The 14,700-nt window shown below is 37.9% G+C and overlaps 1 protein-coding gene across 5 annotated transcripts; it reads right to left on the reverse strand.

Annotated features, from left to right (window-relative positions):
• Positions 1-5,384: 5,384 nt before the first annotated feature.
• On the reverse strand, positions 5,385-14,671 carry LOC136242775 (cadherin-like and PC-esterase domain-containing protein 1). Of its 5 annotated transcripts, none has more exons than XM_066034244.1 (24): positions 14,110-14,671; positions 13,020-13,179; positions 12,669-12,763; positions 12,238-12,313; positions 11,547-11,730; positions 11,314-11,491; positions 10,813-11,006; positions 10,694-10,766; positions 10,560-10,595; positions 10,383-10,511; positions 10,064-10,168; positions 9,797-10,017; positions 9,600-9,721; positions 9,522-9,548; positions 9,286-9,472; positions 9,032-9,227; positions 8,842-8,965; positions 8,643-8,779; positions 8,540-8,596; positions 8,104-8,261; positions 7,948-8,049; positions 7,804-7,891; positions 5,766-5,912; positions 5,385-5,712 (listed from the first exon to the last, which is right to left on the reverse strand). In XM_066034244.1, exons 1-24 carry the CDS (start codon positions 14,452-14,454, stop codon positions 5,560-5,562), a joined length of 3,294 nt encoding a protein of 1,097 aa, XP_065890316.1. In that variant the 5' UTR covers positions 14,455-14,671; the 3' UTR covers positions 5,385-5,559. The 5 variants fall into 5 exon arrangements, with proteins under 5 accessions (XP_065890316.1, XP_065890315.1, XP_065890318.1 ...); XM_066034243.1 differs by having other exon boundaries at positions 11,547-11,745; XM_066034246.1 differs by lacking the exon at positions 5,385-5,712 and having other exon boundaries at positions 5,771-5,912; positions 7,804-7,886; positions 11,547-11,745.
• Positions 14,672-14,700: the final 29 nt, after the last annotated feature.

Below are 14,700 nucleotides of genomic sequence, written 5' to 3' on the forward strand. Positions count from 1 at the left end.
ATTTTCTAGTCACATAAGGGCCAGTGTGGTATCCACTCAAGTTAAGTTGTTTAGAATAAGTATTCATTTTTGGTTACCTAACCTGACAAACTGTTCAGTGGTTGTTTATAATACTGTTTTAATAGATTGTGTGACTGCTCTATTGGAGTATTTCACTATCTAAAAGTAGATTCCCATGTTCCTATTGTGCTACCATGCAAATACATATGTGGATCATTTCACAATAAGTCTTGGTCGACTAATTTATTAATGACATTTGGACAAGTCACTTTTGCAGCTCCTGAATACATGCTAGATATGGCCTTCACTTCTCCAGAGGTGTTGCAAGATTTCTTTGTGAGTTCAAAGAAATAAAATGTTTGGACCAATGGTCATCTCTGTATTCACAGACCCATATTCTGTGCTAATAGTTTTGCATGACCACCATTTTTTCCCTATAGCGGCTACCCAATGACAGGGAGAAGTAGTCTGGCCACACAAGACTAATCCATACTGATTAGGATTTCTGAGAGACAGGATTCACCACTGAGGTGTAGCATTTACTATGGCACACTTTATAGTACAATCAATTGCAGAATTCTTGAAAAAAAAAAAGCCGTATCGTGAGTGCTTCTGTAAGTCTCCTTGTGAGTAAATTTTGTTGTCCTTGCCACGGATTCAACAGCAATAGAACCACACTAATCTTTTTCCTCAGTCCAGCCAATCTGGCATCACTACAAATAGTTTTCCACTGCATGGAATGTTTATGGCATGGGAAGAAAATTTTCAACAATTCTGCAATCAACTGTATAGCTAGTTACTAGCTATGTTGTTATACCAGTATGCGCCTCTCATCAGCTCTCTCCTTGTACATTCACTAAATAGGTACAACAGTAGCTAGCTGCTGTCCATGAAGAAAAGCTAATAGAATTTGGTGCAATAATGTTATTTCAAACTTTCCGTCCTTGGAACTGCATGGCTATAGGGACTCTGCATGGCAAGAAATGATAGTCAGGACTCTGTTCAGGGTCTGTTGTGCCATCTATCATCTGGAGTGCGATAGCTGGATTTCCCTGCCATAGCCCAGAGCTGATTGTGGTGGAGCTATGTTAAGGCTGATTTTAAAGCATTATGATCTTTTCATTGTACCAATTATTTATTCCCTAATTGATTCAATCTAATCAGCTTTTCCTTTAATTAAATTCTATGAGTTGGAAACAAGTGTAGCTAAGTAGTATGGTTAAAAAGTTATGTTGAGCAAAATAGCAAATGATGCTATTAAAAGATCATGGTATGCTCCTAACATTTGTCAAATCAGAAGGTACCTTTTCACACATTAATTACATGAGTGCCCTAAGGAAGCTGTGATTCTTTGTGGTTGACTAACTAAAAGGTATTAATTATTGATGCTGTGTGGATAGGTGCAAGCAACTATGCCTGCAGGAACATTATTGTAATGTCCTGTTACTAGGTGTTCACTGTATACTCTTCACCACACACACACACACACACACACACACACACACACACACACACACACACACACACACACACACACACACACACACACACACACACACACACACACACACACACACACACACACACACACACACACACACACACACACACACACACACACACACACACACACACACACACACACACAGTGTTCTGGTGGAATGCTACTCTGTGCAACAGAAGAATGCCTATAACAGCCAACTGTCCTGTTGACTTTTTGTGTACATGAAATCCATGTAGCTGGTCCTACAGCAAACTAATTCATCCATTCCAAAGTAAACTTGAGCCCTGCCTTATACTGTTTACCTAAACAACCCCCCTCCCTAAAGTTGCTTACATGCATTCATGATGTAATTGATGGGGTTAAACAGTGTATGCGTATGTAGAAAAACTAGTGTGCAATTGTATAGGCGCATGTATATTAATGTCAGTTAAATTCATCTGTCCATGGATATAATTCATTTCAACAAGAGATGACAGTCAGGGCTCTGCTGTGCCATATAGCATGTCCATTTTTTTGTACCCAGTCAAGATACGGTGACACGGTATTAGTAGTCTTTGCTGGAGAGTGGTACTCAATGGTGATCTTGTAGTTCCCAGCATTAAGAGCTCCCTGCCACAGGCCAAAGTTACCAGCGAAAGGACTATCACCGGTCAGAGATGCAGTGTGTGCTTGTGGAACTGAGTTGATACTGAGGCGCATGACAACATGAGAGCCACCAGTATAGCCAGAATACTGATACATTATGATAACATGAGCTTGTTTTGACAGTTTCAGGGTATGGGTCACATCAGTTGGAGCCCATCGGTTGTTATTGTGAAGGCTAAAGCTTGTTTTGGGATTAACAGTTGTTGCTGTGCAAGTTGGAGGCAACATCATAGCATATAAATTTTTATTATCTTTATAATCTTCTTTGCAATCAGTGAATGATAAAGCAGTAGGAGTGCGATAGTTTATTCCAAAAAAATGCATTCCAGCACGAGCATTTCCAGCCCAACCGCCATGGAGATCAAGAAAAGCATTATTCCCCTTGATAATTGTAGTCGGATGTTGATAGAAGTTGTCTGTATGTAAACCTGCTACCACATGACTAGGTGTAGTCATCTCAGTGGATACCTGGTAAGTTGAGAGTATTGTCCTGGGAGCAGACAGAAGCAGAACAGCCTCCAGATCTCTAATGGGACCCCAGGTATTATAGGCATTAGTGGATGTTGCTACAGGATAGCACTTTATTCCGTCTGAGACAGCACGAGCATCTTCAGCCCACACAACTTGTAGTACAGCAGTCTGCCAGTCCAAGTTAGCTTGCATGGCTATGTTTACTGGTGACTTATAATGTACTTCGAATCTGTAGAGGCCGGGATTGAGGTTAGCCATGTAAAATCCTGTAGCACTTTTGCATCGGTTATTCCCACTGTGGACTAGTGATCCAGCATTAGCATGATTGATCAGTAGCTTGCTATGGAAATCTTTATCAGAACTAAACAATGTTATCTGATAGTGAACAAACACAGCATGAGGCTTGTCAAGATGAACAGTGGTAGTGAGGGTGGAAACAGGCTGGAAAGTGTTAGTAGCTGGCAAATTCAATCCATCACTGACTGTCTTTTTGCTGTACAATCCTGGGATAATGCTCAGTGTGCAGCAACAACAGCACCAATTTGCTATCAGTAAGACTACTAAGAATGCCAGAGAATGCTTCATCTCTTTAAACTAGTATCAACTGAAGCTGAAGTTGTAGCTAGCACCAGTTGATAATGACTGAAATTGGTTACAGAACTGTGCCTCTTATATAGCATACAGTATAACCATCTGTTGTTTACAATTAGCAGAGTTCACCATTACAATCAAGAGTTCATAATATTTGTATGGCCCCCATACAATGAACTCTTGTTACAATATTATACGATAATCAGTCAATTAATTCTGCAAAGCACTGAGATGACAATTGTTATGCACATAATACCGATTTGATCTGTTTAATGTATAACCTTGTAATTTTTAAATACCATACATTCTAACACTGTTTTGTACACAATACTGGTTCTGTTGGGATGATCTGGTCATTAAATATTGTCATCGTAGTATTCTGGATAAAGTATGCATGCATGTTATCAAATGTTGAGTATATAAAATGAACACTAACACTTTAAAGAGCCATTTCTCCATCTTAGTATTTTGCTCTTCGGAAAGCTGAAACTCCATGTGTGTAACTCAACATCTTGCCACAAGAAGACATGCAACAATAACATAGGTGATTTTGAAGTCATGCATTTCAGTTCTGACAATGCATACAACCTTTTCAGTTTTTCACCCACGCTTTTGGACATTAAATTCTCCAATGCATCCAATTTAGAACAGTTACTCTTAGTCAACACACTTTGCCTCTTGTTTAGCTAAATGCTGTAGTTATTTATAAAGTAATTGCTTCTAGCTTCATGATAGTAGCACATAAATACACAAGCCTTGTTGTAGCTACCCAAAATAATTTTATTCAATAGCTGAAATTAATGAGTGCAGTTCAATTAACCTTTAGTATAGCGAAAATATAAACATTAAAGTTCATGCTCTTTTTTAAAAATTTTATTCACAGGATGTGTCCATGTGCTAAAAATCTCCCACTACACATCAGGATGTAGTCATGTAATTTGTGCTACCTATTCATGGGCACAACACGATGTAATAGTTAATAAGTAATTAATAAACTGCTTCTAAATACAATTTCAACTTGTTGCCACATGTCCAGCTCTTTAAATGGGGACCTGGTGTAAACTGGGAAGCAACCCACTTACATGTAGTTGTGTTAATGGGTACTTTACATTAACCAGGAAAGCAAGTCCATGTCTCACATAAAGAGTAGGTGGGTGATACCAGGTTAGCAACTCCTCAGGCTTTGCCGCCAAAAGTGACCCATCAAGTGTGAAGCATGGTGCAGCCTCCTGCAGTGTATCAATTGATTTTGCCTGCTCTTACTCATAGTACCTTCAATGCACAAGTAAGTCAGTGTTTCACAGTGTTCCACTGGTCTAAGAATTGTCTATGTAGCAGAAATGTACCAATCTAAGAAACAGTGTGTGTTACATTCCATGGTGGCTTTAGGTCAATGCTGTAGAGAGATTACACCATGAGTATAGATGTAACACTCAATTTAAATTTCAAAGCTGGTGAGACCAGCTTTAGATCATGTGCACCAATTTCAAGGGTATATAGCAAGTTATTTTTTTTTGTGTAAAGATCAAAATACTCTAATAGAGCAGTCACATAAATACTCTAATAATGCAGTCAAGTGTATCTGAACCTTGCACTGAATTTTACAGCTCAGCTATAATAGCACAAGTAATGTAATTCTAGCTCATATTAGGAGACTCTGTATGCAATTTGGTCAATTTCATGTGCATACTGAAATGTTGACTGCATCCATGTAGAATGCAAAATTACTCTATTTACAGCAATCTTCATTATCAATAAAACAAATCCACTACTGGATTACTTAGATAAATAAAATGGGAATAGGGATTGCTGAAAAAAGCCATGAAACAAGAAGGGATCGCTGGGGTGATAATGTAAACCACAAATCCCTATTTTGATTCATCACAATATGATGAATGGAGCATGTAACTAATAGTTTATGAGAGTCAAACTAGGAATTAGTGGTCTACATTACCACCCAGTGATCCCTTCTTATTTCATGACGTTTTCAGTGATCCCTATTCCCCTTTTAACTTTTCATCTAGTGATATAAGTACACAAAAGATTATGAAGAAGTGAAATTTCCAGCCTCAAAATTTTGAATGGTGGCAATGCACAAAAGTTTTTACCCTTAAAAATGACCGGTATACAGTATCCAAAGTACAGTAAATCACAGATTCTGACTTGGTACACATGAACACATACAATGGTTGTTAGTTAGTCACATCACTTGTACAAAAGCAGCCAGAAAAATAGACCTCCAGGCCTCAACTGTAGTATACTACGATCTATACGAGACCTGCAAGAAGGCTCCTTAATTTAGTGAATTTCAAGCTTTTTTTCCCACTATTATCTATCTGAATACACAGTTAATCATTGATTACACTGTTGCATATAACATTTAACACTATTTCACTGTACACAGCATTAATGTTACCAAATACATGATAACCTGTTCTGTTATTTGATGCTTCAGTTTGTAATGAATATAATTTGGTAAGTGATGAATTTAAAGGCAGTACCTAGATACCACAAGAATTATATTACATCAGGTTAACAGTCCATAATAACTGACCCTGTGGAAGTTACAGGCACAACTGCCATAGAGAAAATGTTTATGTCTGGTAATGGTTATACTGAGAGTGTCAATCATATGGTAACCAAGTTGTGATGCTGACTGTGACAATGATTCCTGTAGGCTGATCAATTCTCTGTGTCCTTCCTGATAACAAACACATCATAACTAAAGTGCCAGCTATTAAAAGGACATATGAAGAAAGTATGAGAATATATACAGTACTCTTTGACAGGAAATTTTTCACAATTGGCATTCTGTTTGTGAAAAGTTAACTATTGAGGTAGCTATTCAGTACACTGTTGGTACCATAATTTTTATTATCCTTGAATATAATCCATGATCAGGTAGCGTGTCGTGTGGCTAAGGAAAGCCAATACATTTGGGAATGCGACAAACAAGTGTGTATTTTACAGGAATCAAGAAAACATGGTTGTCACGCATTCATACCTTGGTAATGGCTAAACAGAAATAGCCCATTTTTCTGTGAAATATTCCTCTAAGTAGGACATCTTACATACCAAATTTGTGACCCAGTCTGACAAAACCGGGCTTATCGCCTATTTAAAACTATCGAGAAATGCCAGTTTTAAGTATTGTGTGTTGTAGCTCGCCAATGGTTGAAGCTATGTGTACCAAATTTTCACATGTTTTACACCAATTCCAGAGCAATCCACTGTACAAGTTGCCAACAACTAAGTTTCCCGCCATTTTAGATGGTTTTTAAACCAACGTTGACTGTATCAGGCGAGCTGCAAATTGGGTGGGAGGCCCCTGGAAGGCGGGCAAGATGGTGTTCAAAAATTGAAAAGGAAGGCCAAGGGATGAATTAGGCCAAGTTTTGAGCCATTGAAGTCTCAAAACTGGCTAAAATGAAAGGAAATTCACAGCAGAGGTAGTTATTCAACACCACAGAGCTGTACAGTCACATACAGTCATTCCCAGGCTGACCAGAGCTCCATTAAGGCCCCACACCACACGTATGGATTGCCACTGGGCTCGGGAAAAGCAGCCAGCAAAACCAGACCACTCAAGTCTAGCTGATTTTAAATGTGGAATTAGATAGTTTATTCATGTAGCTGTGTGTCCTGGGTGAAAAATCGAATCTGCTGACATGGGCGATAAGACCGGTTTTCTCAGACTGGGTCACATTTGAGCTAAATCGGTCCGCTGTTTTTGAGATAAATAGGAGGCGGAAGGGTGCTAGAGATGGGGGTGCGCAAAATTTATGGTGGTAGTAGTAGGTATGAGAAGCATGCTAATTCTAGGGTGGTCTGGGGGCATGACCCCCCAGGAAATTTTTTGAAAAATGGGTGTCAGGAGATGGCATTTTCAGTGGGTTTAGCTGTTAATCAAATAATATTTATTTTGATACGTGATTGACTGTTGTATTAGGGTGACTGCTCTGTTAGAGTATCTCAATCGTGATTGACAAGTTTCTGGAAACTTTGCAGGAGTTCACATGATGACGAATTGGGGGTGCTCAGCACCCCATGTAAAATAGTTTGGGGTGCTGGAGCACCCCCTCTTCCACTGCCTATGAGATATGCACCTTCAAAGGTCGTCTTATTTTCTTCATCTTCCGTTAATTTTTCTTTTCACACCACTTATATAAATTGCCATAACTCATGCAAGCCTTACTCATGCAAGCCTTACTTGATTCTTTTCAAATTTGGTGGGTATAATTAGCATGATATAGAGCATTCATCTTACAATTTGAGCACAAATTGTAAGAGTGTGGTGCAAAAGTTACGAGCAGTTTTCAAATTTACAAGTGTATTTTTGCATGGTATATAAACTACTGACAAAAACAAGTTAAAAAATTGGTATGCAGATATGCTGTCCATCGTAGCATGGACCTTTTGTGATTTGAAAATATAGGTAGAGTGTGAAACAATCTGAGTTGCTTTCACAAGTTGAAGGCACATTCACCCTTAGTACATATTCATGTGATCCATGGCCAGGACTAATTCACCAAAAATAACATAGCTAACACAGAAGGAAGGTATACACTTCAACTGGTACTACACACACTTACTAGTGGAACCCAGTGGATTCCTGTTGATGGCTGACTAAATCCTGAACCAAGGCCTTTTATTATCACTGTAATCCCAGTAAGATCTGCTCTGATAGCAGCAGACATCCACAATAGAAGTTATAATTTGCTTAGTATAATATTTACCTATTGAGAATTTGTTGTGTGACTTTGATGTGAGAATAATTCATCCACTGTACTCCACCTACTATTAGTATAGTACCAGAGTTATTGGATAGTGGCTTATTTCTACCAAATACATATTTTATTTAACAATAACTAGGTACTACTACTATCACTTACTCTTTCAATAGTATGTCAAGTGCCTGCTCATATGAAGGACTATGGTGTTGCGGTACCCAATACTGAGGGTAGTATTGAAACGAGAACACAGTCCCATCATTAATAGTGTACGTGATTGATGAGTGAGAGTTTGTCCAGTGCTGTAAGCTTCCGTTAATCTGTCAACGGTGATTACAGTAAATACTGGCAAACTTATATTAATATAACATTTCTTAGACTTGGACATAAGTAAAACTATTACACACTACGGAAGTGGTAGTGATGGCACACTATACATAGAAAGGGGCTGTGAACTACAAGTTTAAAAGCTTGCTAGAATGGACTTAAAGACAATCCTTTTATACAAATGCTGTGGCTACTTAGACAAGCTCTAATTTAAATATTATATTTCTCCTTTGAAGAAGTTCTGCTAAATTACAGTATACAAACAAGTTACCTTCTCTATGAGATAGTACATAATTCCTCTACAAGTTGAGTCACCAATCATCAATATCTGTGTAATTTTCATTTACTCAATCTGACATAAGTAGAATATATACCTTTTTATTAGAGGTACAATATCTGCTCTGGTCTCTGTTCAAATTAACATGCCTACAGCTTTTGGGTGTCCACACAGCTTCATTCCAGAAACAGGTAGACGGTTTGGTACACTGAACACAAGGTAGCATCCAATGGCCTAGAAATGTATGACGTAGATGATCAATTATGTATAAAGTACCAGGGGTCAACCCAGCTAACCACTGCTATCTCCACTGCTACACTTGGGCTTCTTAGAGTGTTGCAATTGAAATTCCTGCCATGTATCAGGTCCCATTTCATACAGGCCACATGGCCTGTCTTGATAAACCATCAGATCACAATCCTACCAAAATATATAACCTTATCTGTATGTACAGAATCTCATACTTTTCAGAAAAAAAATGTTTACCTGTGTGAGTGCACACACTTTGTGTGGCTGGCTTGTTGTGAAGTGCAGCTCAAACAAAGACAGTGACTGTCTTGTAATAATGATGGTATACTGATTTATTACCCATGGCTGGTTTTGATTGGTATCTAACAAAAGCCACTGAACAGTAGTATCTCCAACACTGAGTGTCCAGTTAACCTGATTAAATATGTCCATCCTATATATGTAACAATACACAATATATATAGCAACTAACAGATATCTATATATTGTACCTTAAGTTGGTAGAATCTGTTACGAACTTTGCTATACAAGAGCAGTGGGCTGGGATGGCTGATATACTTATCATAGGGATTATATGAGGCACGACCATCCGGTATTGAGTGACTTGTTTAGTAAAGTAGGGTTGTAGTTGACCAGGGGATACTACCAGCTGCAGCAGGTATGGCATCTGCTCCACACCTGTGTATTAAATACTGTTATGATGACATTCAGGGGTTGTGCCACTTACTCTTAGTACATGATAATGTAGTTGTTGCTAAAATTATAGAAAAAATAAAAAAAGGCTGTAACACCAAATATATCTTACTTTTCTTTCCACCAAGCACATTCCCAATCAATGCATCAAAATAGCCTTCTTCAATTTGTGGCTGCTGAACTGGAAGGATAACCTTTTGTGGAGTCAAATGTTGCATTGCATGCTCAGAGTATCTAAGAATAAAATAAAATACATCATGACAGTATTGCTCTTGTAATAAGCAAGTTACGTTAAGAGTGTGTACTCACTTAATATTTAAAGGTATTGATTTGGTTTCCTGGTCATTTCCGTTCAATTTCAACACATCAACAAACAAGTGGTGCAGCTCCTTTGTGCTGTGAAATGTTCCTTCTCTGTTGTTCTCTGTTATGATTATGTGTTGTTGTTTACCAAGTAGAATATTCTTCACACGTGCGCCATGAATAAATTCGGCAGTAAGTATGTTCTCATGTAGTATAGCAGGATACAACTAAAGCAAATGTGAAATGAACCACTTTTATATATCAGGAACAAACCTGCTTGTAATTTCCAATGTTATTGGTCTCCCTTTGCCATGAAAATAAATAATGAAGATCACTGTCTGTCAAGCAATATTTGTGGTCAGGTTTACAGCCCATTACCTACACAAAATGTTGCTGTAAACTTCAGTAAACCCAGTACTTTCTAATATTCAAAATACATATCATAGCACATCTCAAAAATGTGATATAAAGTTTTACAGTGAACAGCACTGAAGGTCTGACAGCAACATGTGCTGCAGCCTTTAAATTATATATTTTATACACAAATCATACACTCAGTCATGAAAGCTTGACTAGTTGCTATGACACTCACCATTAGTCCAGCATATAACTGGTCAATGATGGTACTGACATTTGAAGCCGTTGTATCTCTGCTAAAGACCAATCTGACTAAATCATAAAGCATTTGCTCCTTAATAGAACTCAGTGTGGAAACATACTCCTGTAACACATAGAAAAAAAGATAAATAATTTTAAAATGAGTTCTAACCTGAAAGTTTTCTTGCATGTTGGGTTGCCCATTCACCTATAACAGTTACGGTAGAATAGTTACCATACAATATGCAATATTCATTGTGACTCACAGAGTGTTGATGCATATGCATTTAACACAAATGTATTAACCTCCGATATCATGACATGGAGTGATGTGTTAATGACCAGGTCAATTCCTAACAGTTGATAACAATTCTGGCACCTATATGTGCATTACACACTAAATTCCACTTACTATAACATTATACCTGTATGGTTGGCCTGTGATGGGATCACCTCCTATAGTACCATAGTAAGCTGCAACACTTAGTTCTACTCTTAGTAGCAATTGTACTATTGCAAGTTCCATGTTCTTGAAGACAGCCTCAGCAGCTTGAAGACCCCTTGCAGTCTGAAGATGTTCCTTTAGTTGTGCAAAGCACCATGGATCCCTAGTTGACAGCTACACACAAAACAACTCCGTGTACACATGTGCAGAAGAAGTGTTAACATTCAATACAATTACCCACTACTTACAAGCTGCATGTATCATTTACACTTACAAGCAAGGATGTAGCCAGAATAGGCAAGGTGCACCTATTAGAATAAAGGATGTTCTATTAGAATTTCTGAGTGCTCTATAGGGGCATCTTGATTTGCTATATACAGACAAAATTTTAAGCTCAGTTTCTTTTTGAGCTGTCTCCACCACTATTATGTAAATAGTAAATGTATTCATGCAGACACTTGTTATAAACACACATACATACTCGATGGTGACTCTTATGTTTATTGGTCCTGAAATACACAATTCCTTCATTGTACATGTAGACTCTCAGTGGAGACATTGAGGTGATCAGTACATATGCTCGGACACTAAATGGCTTATCCACGATGAAGAGTTGGTTGTGAAAGTATTGTTGAATAACACCACCTTGCTGATGAAACCTACACATAGTGTTGGAAAAGTACATTAACTATTGAGCACTACATATAATACAACCTTCGACTTTCTATGTATTTTACATCTCCTGGTTTCTCTAAGTTCACAACACGTGACCTCCATTCAGACCCTGATGATATCGGCTTAACAAAGAAAGTCATTTCATCTTTTCCTGCACTAGTGGCAGTGTTGACAAACTCCTCGTATTGGTGTGGCATCACCCAACAAGTTGGAGCAAGACGGGCTATAGGATGAAGATCTATAATAGAACATTAATGAGACACATTCAAGCTCATGGTAGAAAATGACTAAACAATTGCTTCAAGACAACTTTAATGGTAAACTTATCATTGCCTAACATCTTAAATTCTGTGGACACCAAACAATTTGTTCTGACGTTTAAATCACCCCCCTCCCCGTACTGAATTTTTAAAGGACATACAAGTAATTCTGTGGAATCAATTTTTTTTACACGAACTTTTAATTTGGTGGTGATAAGGGAGCCATAAGGACTTCTGTCAAAACATAAACAGCCTTTTATGAATGTAAATATGTAGTATTTAATGTTTTCATGATATATCACAACATGAACCACTAATTGTAAGAGATGCACTGGTGTATATTGTCCATTCTAGCTTAAATGTAAGCTGCACCCAACTTTCTGACACTGTGTCTGAAAACAATTATTTCAAATGCTGCATACAGTACATTATCCAGGTATTTAAAGTAGGAAAGTTGATTGTTACTGTACCATTGACAGGAGAAGTTACTTGACATAAAGCATCTTTCTTTCCCAAGGTCAACCGGATGCCTGGAATGTGTGATATCTGCAACAGCAAAATGAGTAGCATCCACACAGTGTCTTTCAGGTAAATGAAATGCCATGAACATAGACAAAATAATTATAGTGATTGTTCTATTAGGAACAAATGATGGGCTTGTATGTAAATCATTATGCTAACCAGCCACTGTCCATGATGTAAGAATTTCATAGTACAAGACCATGGATTGGTCATTGGCAATTGTTCTATTAGAGTGTATACTTAATTAGGATTAGCAACAACACGCCTTAAGTAATGCTTTTAGTAATCGCTAAATGTACATATAAAATAAGCACAGTATGACTGACAAAACGGTAGTGTATAAATTAACATGATAACAGTATAATAATGAACATTGTACCTTCTGATAATGTTTAAGTTTGCTAAACTGGATATCCTGAAAACATTCTCTTGCACCGGAATATGATAGACACAGTAGTGCCCTCCACTTGTCACCTATATCATCATCATCATCATATAATGTAAACAAATATTTCTACTACTCTAAGACCAGCTAGTTTTTTCATCTAAAATTATTTAGTGCTGCTCTGCTGCTGCTGCTGCTATGAGCACACAATGATTTTATATTGTATCAGCTTTTACAAATAGTTGCTAGGTCCAAATCACACAGGTTGCAATAATACTACCAATGACATTCAGGACACACTACACAACAAACACCCAAGCAAGTATTTCTTGTCATATAATATACCTCTTATAGTACTTTCCATCTCCACACTGTTCAAGACAGAGAAATTGTTCTTAGCAAATGCTCTCCGGTATGATGCAGTATCTCTGCTAATTACACTGTGTATCCCTGTCACAATGACTGATGACATCATATCAACTGGTGGAAGTTGCTGCTTCTCCAGCTACATGATACATTATAGCATAATGCATAAATCTTCCAAACCAACAGAGGATAGAAAAAATAACCTATCTAAATACCTGAACAGATATTGTAACAAGTTTTTCATAGTTAAATTAGTTTACCCTTCCAAGATACACATCTACAGAGTTTGGGTTTGTTCCTTCAGGGCTTTCAATCATTGAGTATATACATAATCACTGCTATAACGCACAATTATATCCCATATACAAACATTACTTGTGAACATGAGTATACATTGTACGACTTGCTGTCAAACTTATAGCAGGCAAATGCACATATTATTTATTACTATTATTATTAGCGCTTTACAGTGACCAGCACTGAAGGTCTGACAGCAACATGTGCTGCAGCCTTAGGATTACCTAACCTAGTTTCAAGGACTTAGACCTAGTGACTTGACTTACTGACTGATATGTGACCAGATCTGCGAAAAGGGGTCTTATAGTCTTTCCAATTGCATGTACTTGGCAATCTGTAACTTAACTTGTGAGTATGGTACCAGCCTGAAATTTGGTCACTTTACCCTCCTAACATAGCACTATTCCTGGATGTAATTTTAAGTCAATAGGTCAAACACATGATGAGTTATGACTCGTGAAACTTGGAAAGGCTATAAGACCCCTTTTCGCAGATCCAGTCACATATAAACAAGCTGTATATACCTTGCCAAGGTACAAACGACTAAACAAATTAAAGGTTTTGTAGCACTAACACCAAAATCATTAACCAAAAACACTCTAATAGAGCAGTCATACTATAGTAAGACATCACTGTAAGCTGATTTTGGGGCTGGTGTGCATTTGTCTCAATGAAGACAGCCCCACAAACTGGGTGCAGCTTTCAAAATGACTAGCATTACAGATACAACATCAAAAGTGGCATCTCAGTGTAGAAACATGATACCCCCCACCTTTTCTAGGTATTGAAGCAATGGGCTTGGTGTGGCAAACTTATCCTGTACTCCATCATAAGACTTGAAACTTGTAATCTGACCAGCTTCAGTGTTAGTAATCTGTTGTACCAGGCTTCCTTGGGTTTCTGTTGAGGCTTCTGTCTGACTCCAGCTCGTTTTATGTCCACCGTCAACTGCTAAACTAGTTCGCCGTGTTGGGATGAGACTGGTTAGTAGCAGACTTGGCTTCCTTGTTGCTGGTACGGTGCTGTGGAGTTTGCTGCTTCGATAATGATGACATCCCAGCAATACAAAGCACACCACGAGGCAGGCGTATAACTTAGTCCTTGTCCTACGTCGCATCGCCAACTTTAAATCAGTTTCATAGCTGGAGTAGAAAAGCACAAATAGCTCGAGTGCTTGTCACGCCTCCTTTGTATTCTATTAAATTCGCACCACACTATGTTGTAGACACTAACAAAATGCCTATGATTTGTGGAGAGAGAATAAAACAACTTTTGCTGCAAAATAATGCATTCTAAATACTGCACTGCATTTGCACGCCATTTCACAGCGCGCGTTAAATAGAAATTATATATTTACATTAGG

This window comes from Dysidea avara, chromosome 13 (assembly GCF_963678975.1).
Source record: "Dysidea avara chromosome 13, odDysAvar1.4, whole genome shotgun sequence".
In the NCBI taxonomy this organism is placed as follows: Eukaryota; Metazoa; Porifera; class Demospongiae; order Dictyoceratida; family Dysideidae; genus Dysidea; species Dysidea avara.

Excerpts from the sequence above, each read along its gene's own strand:
- LOC136242775 (XM_066034243.1), bottom strand. The coding sequence starts at position 14,454 with ATGCGACGTAGGACAAGGACTAAGTTATACGCCTGCCTCGTGGTGTGC. Across the intron at positions 11,746-12,237 it reads AGTAACTTCTCCTGTCAATG|ATCTTCATCCTATAGCCCGT; the intron begins GTACAGTAACAA and ends GTTCTATTATAG. Across the intron at positions 5,913-7,803 it reads GAATCCACTGGGTTCCACTA|GAAGGACACAGAGAATTGAT; the intron begins GTAAGTGTGTGT and ends GTTTGTTATCAG.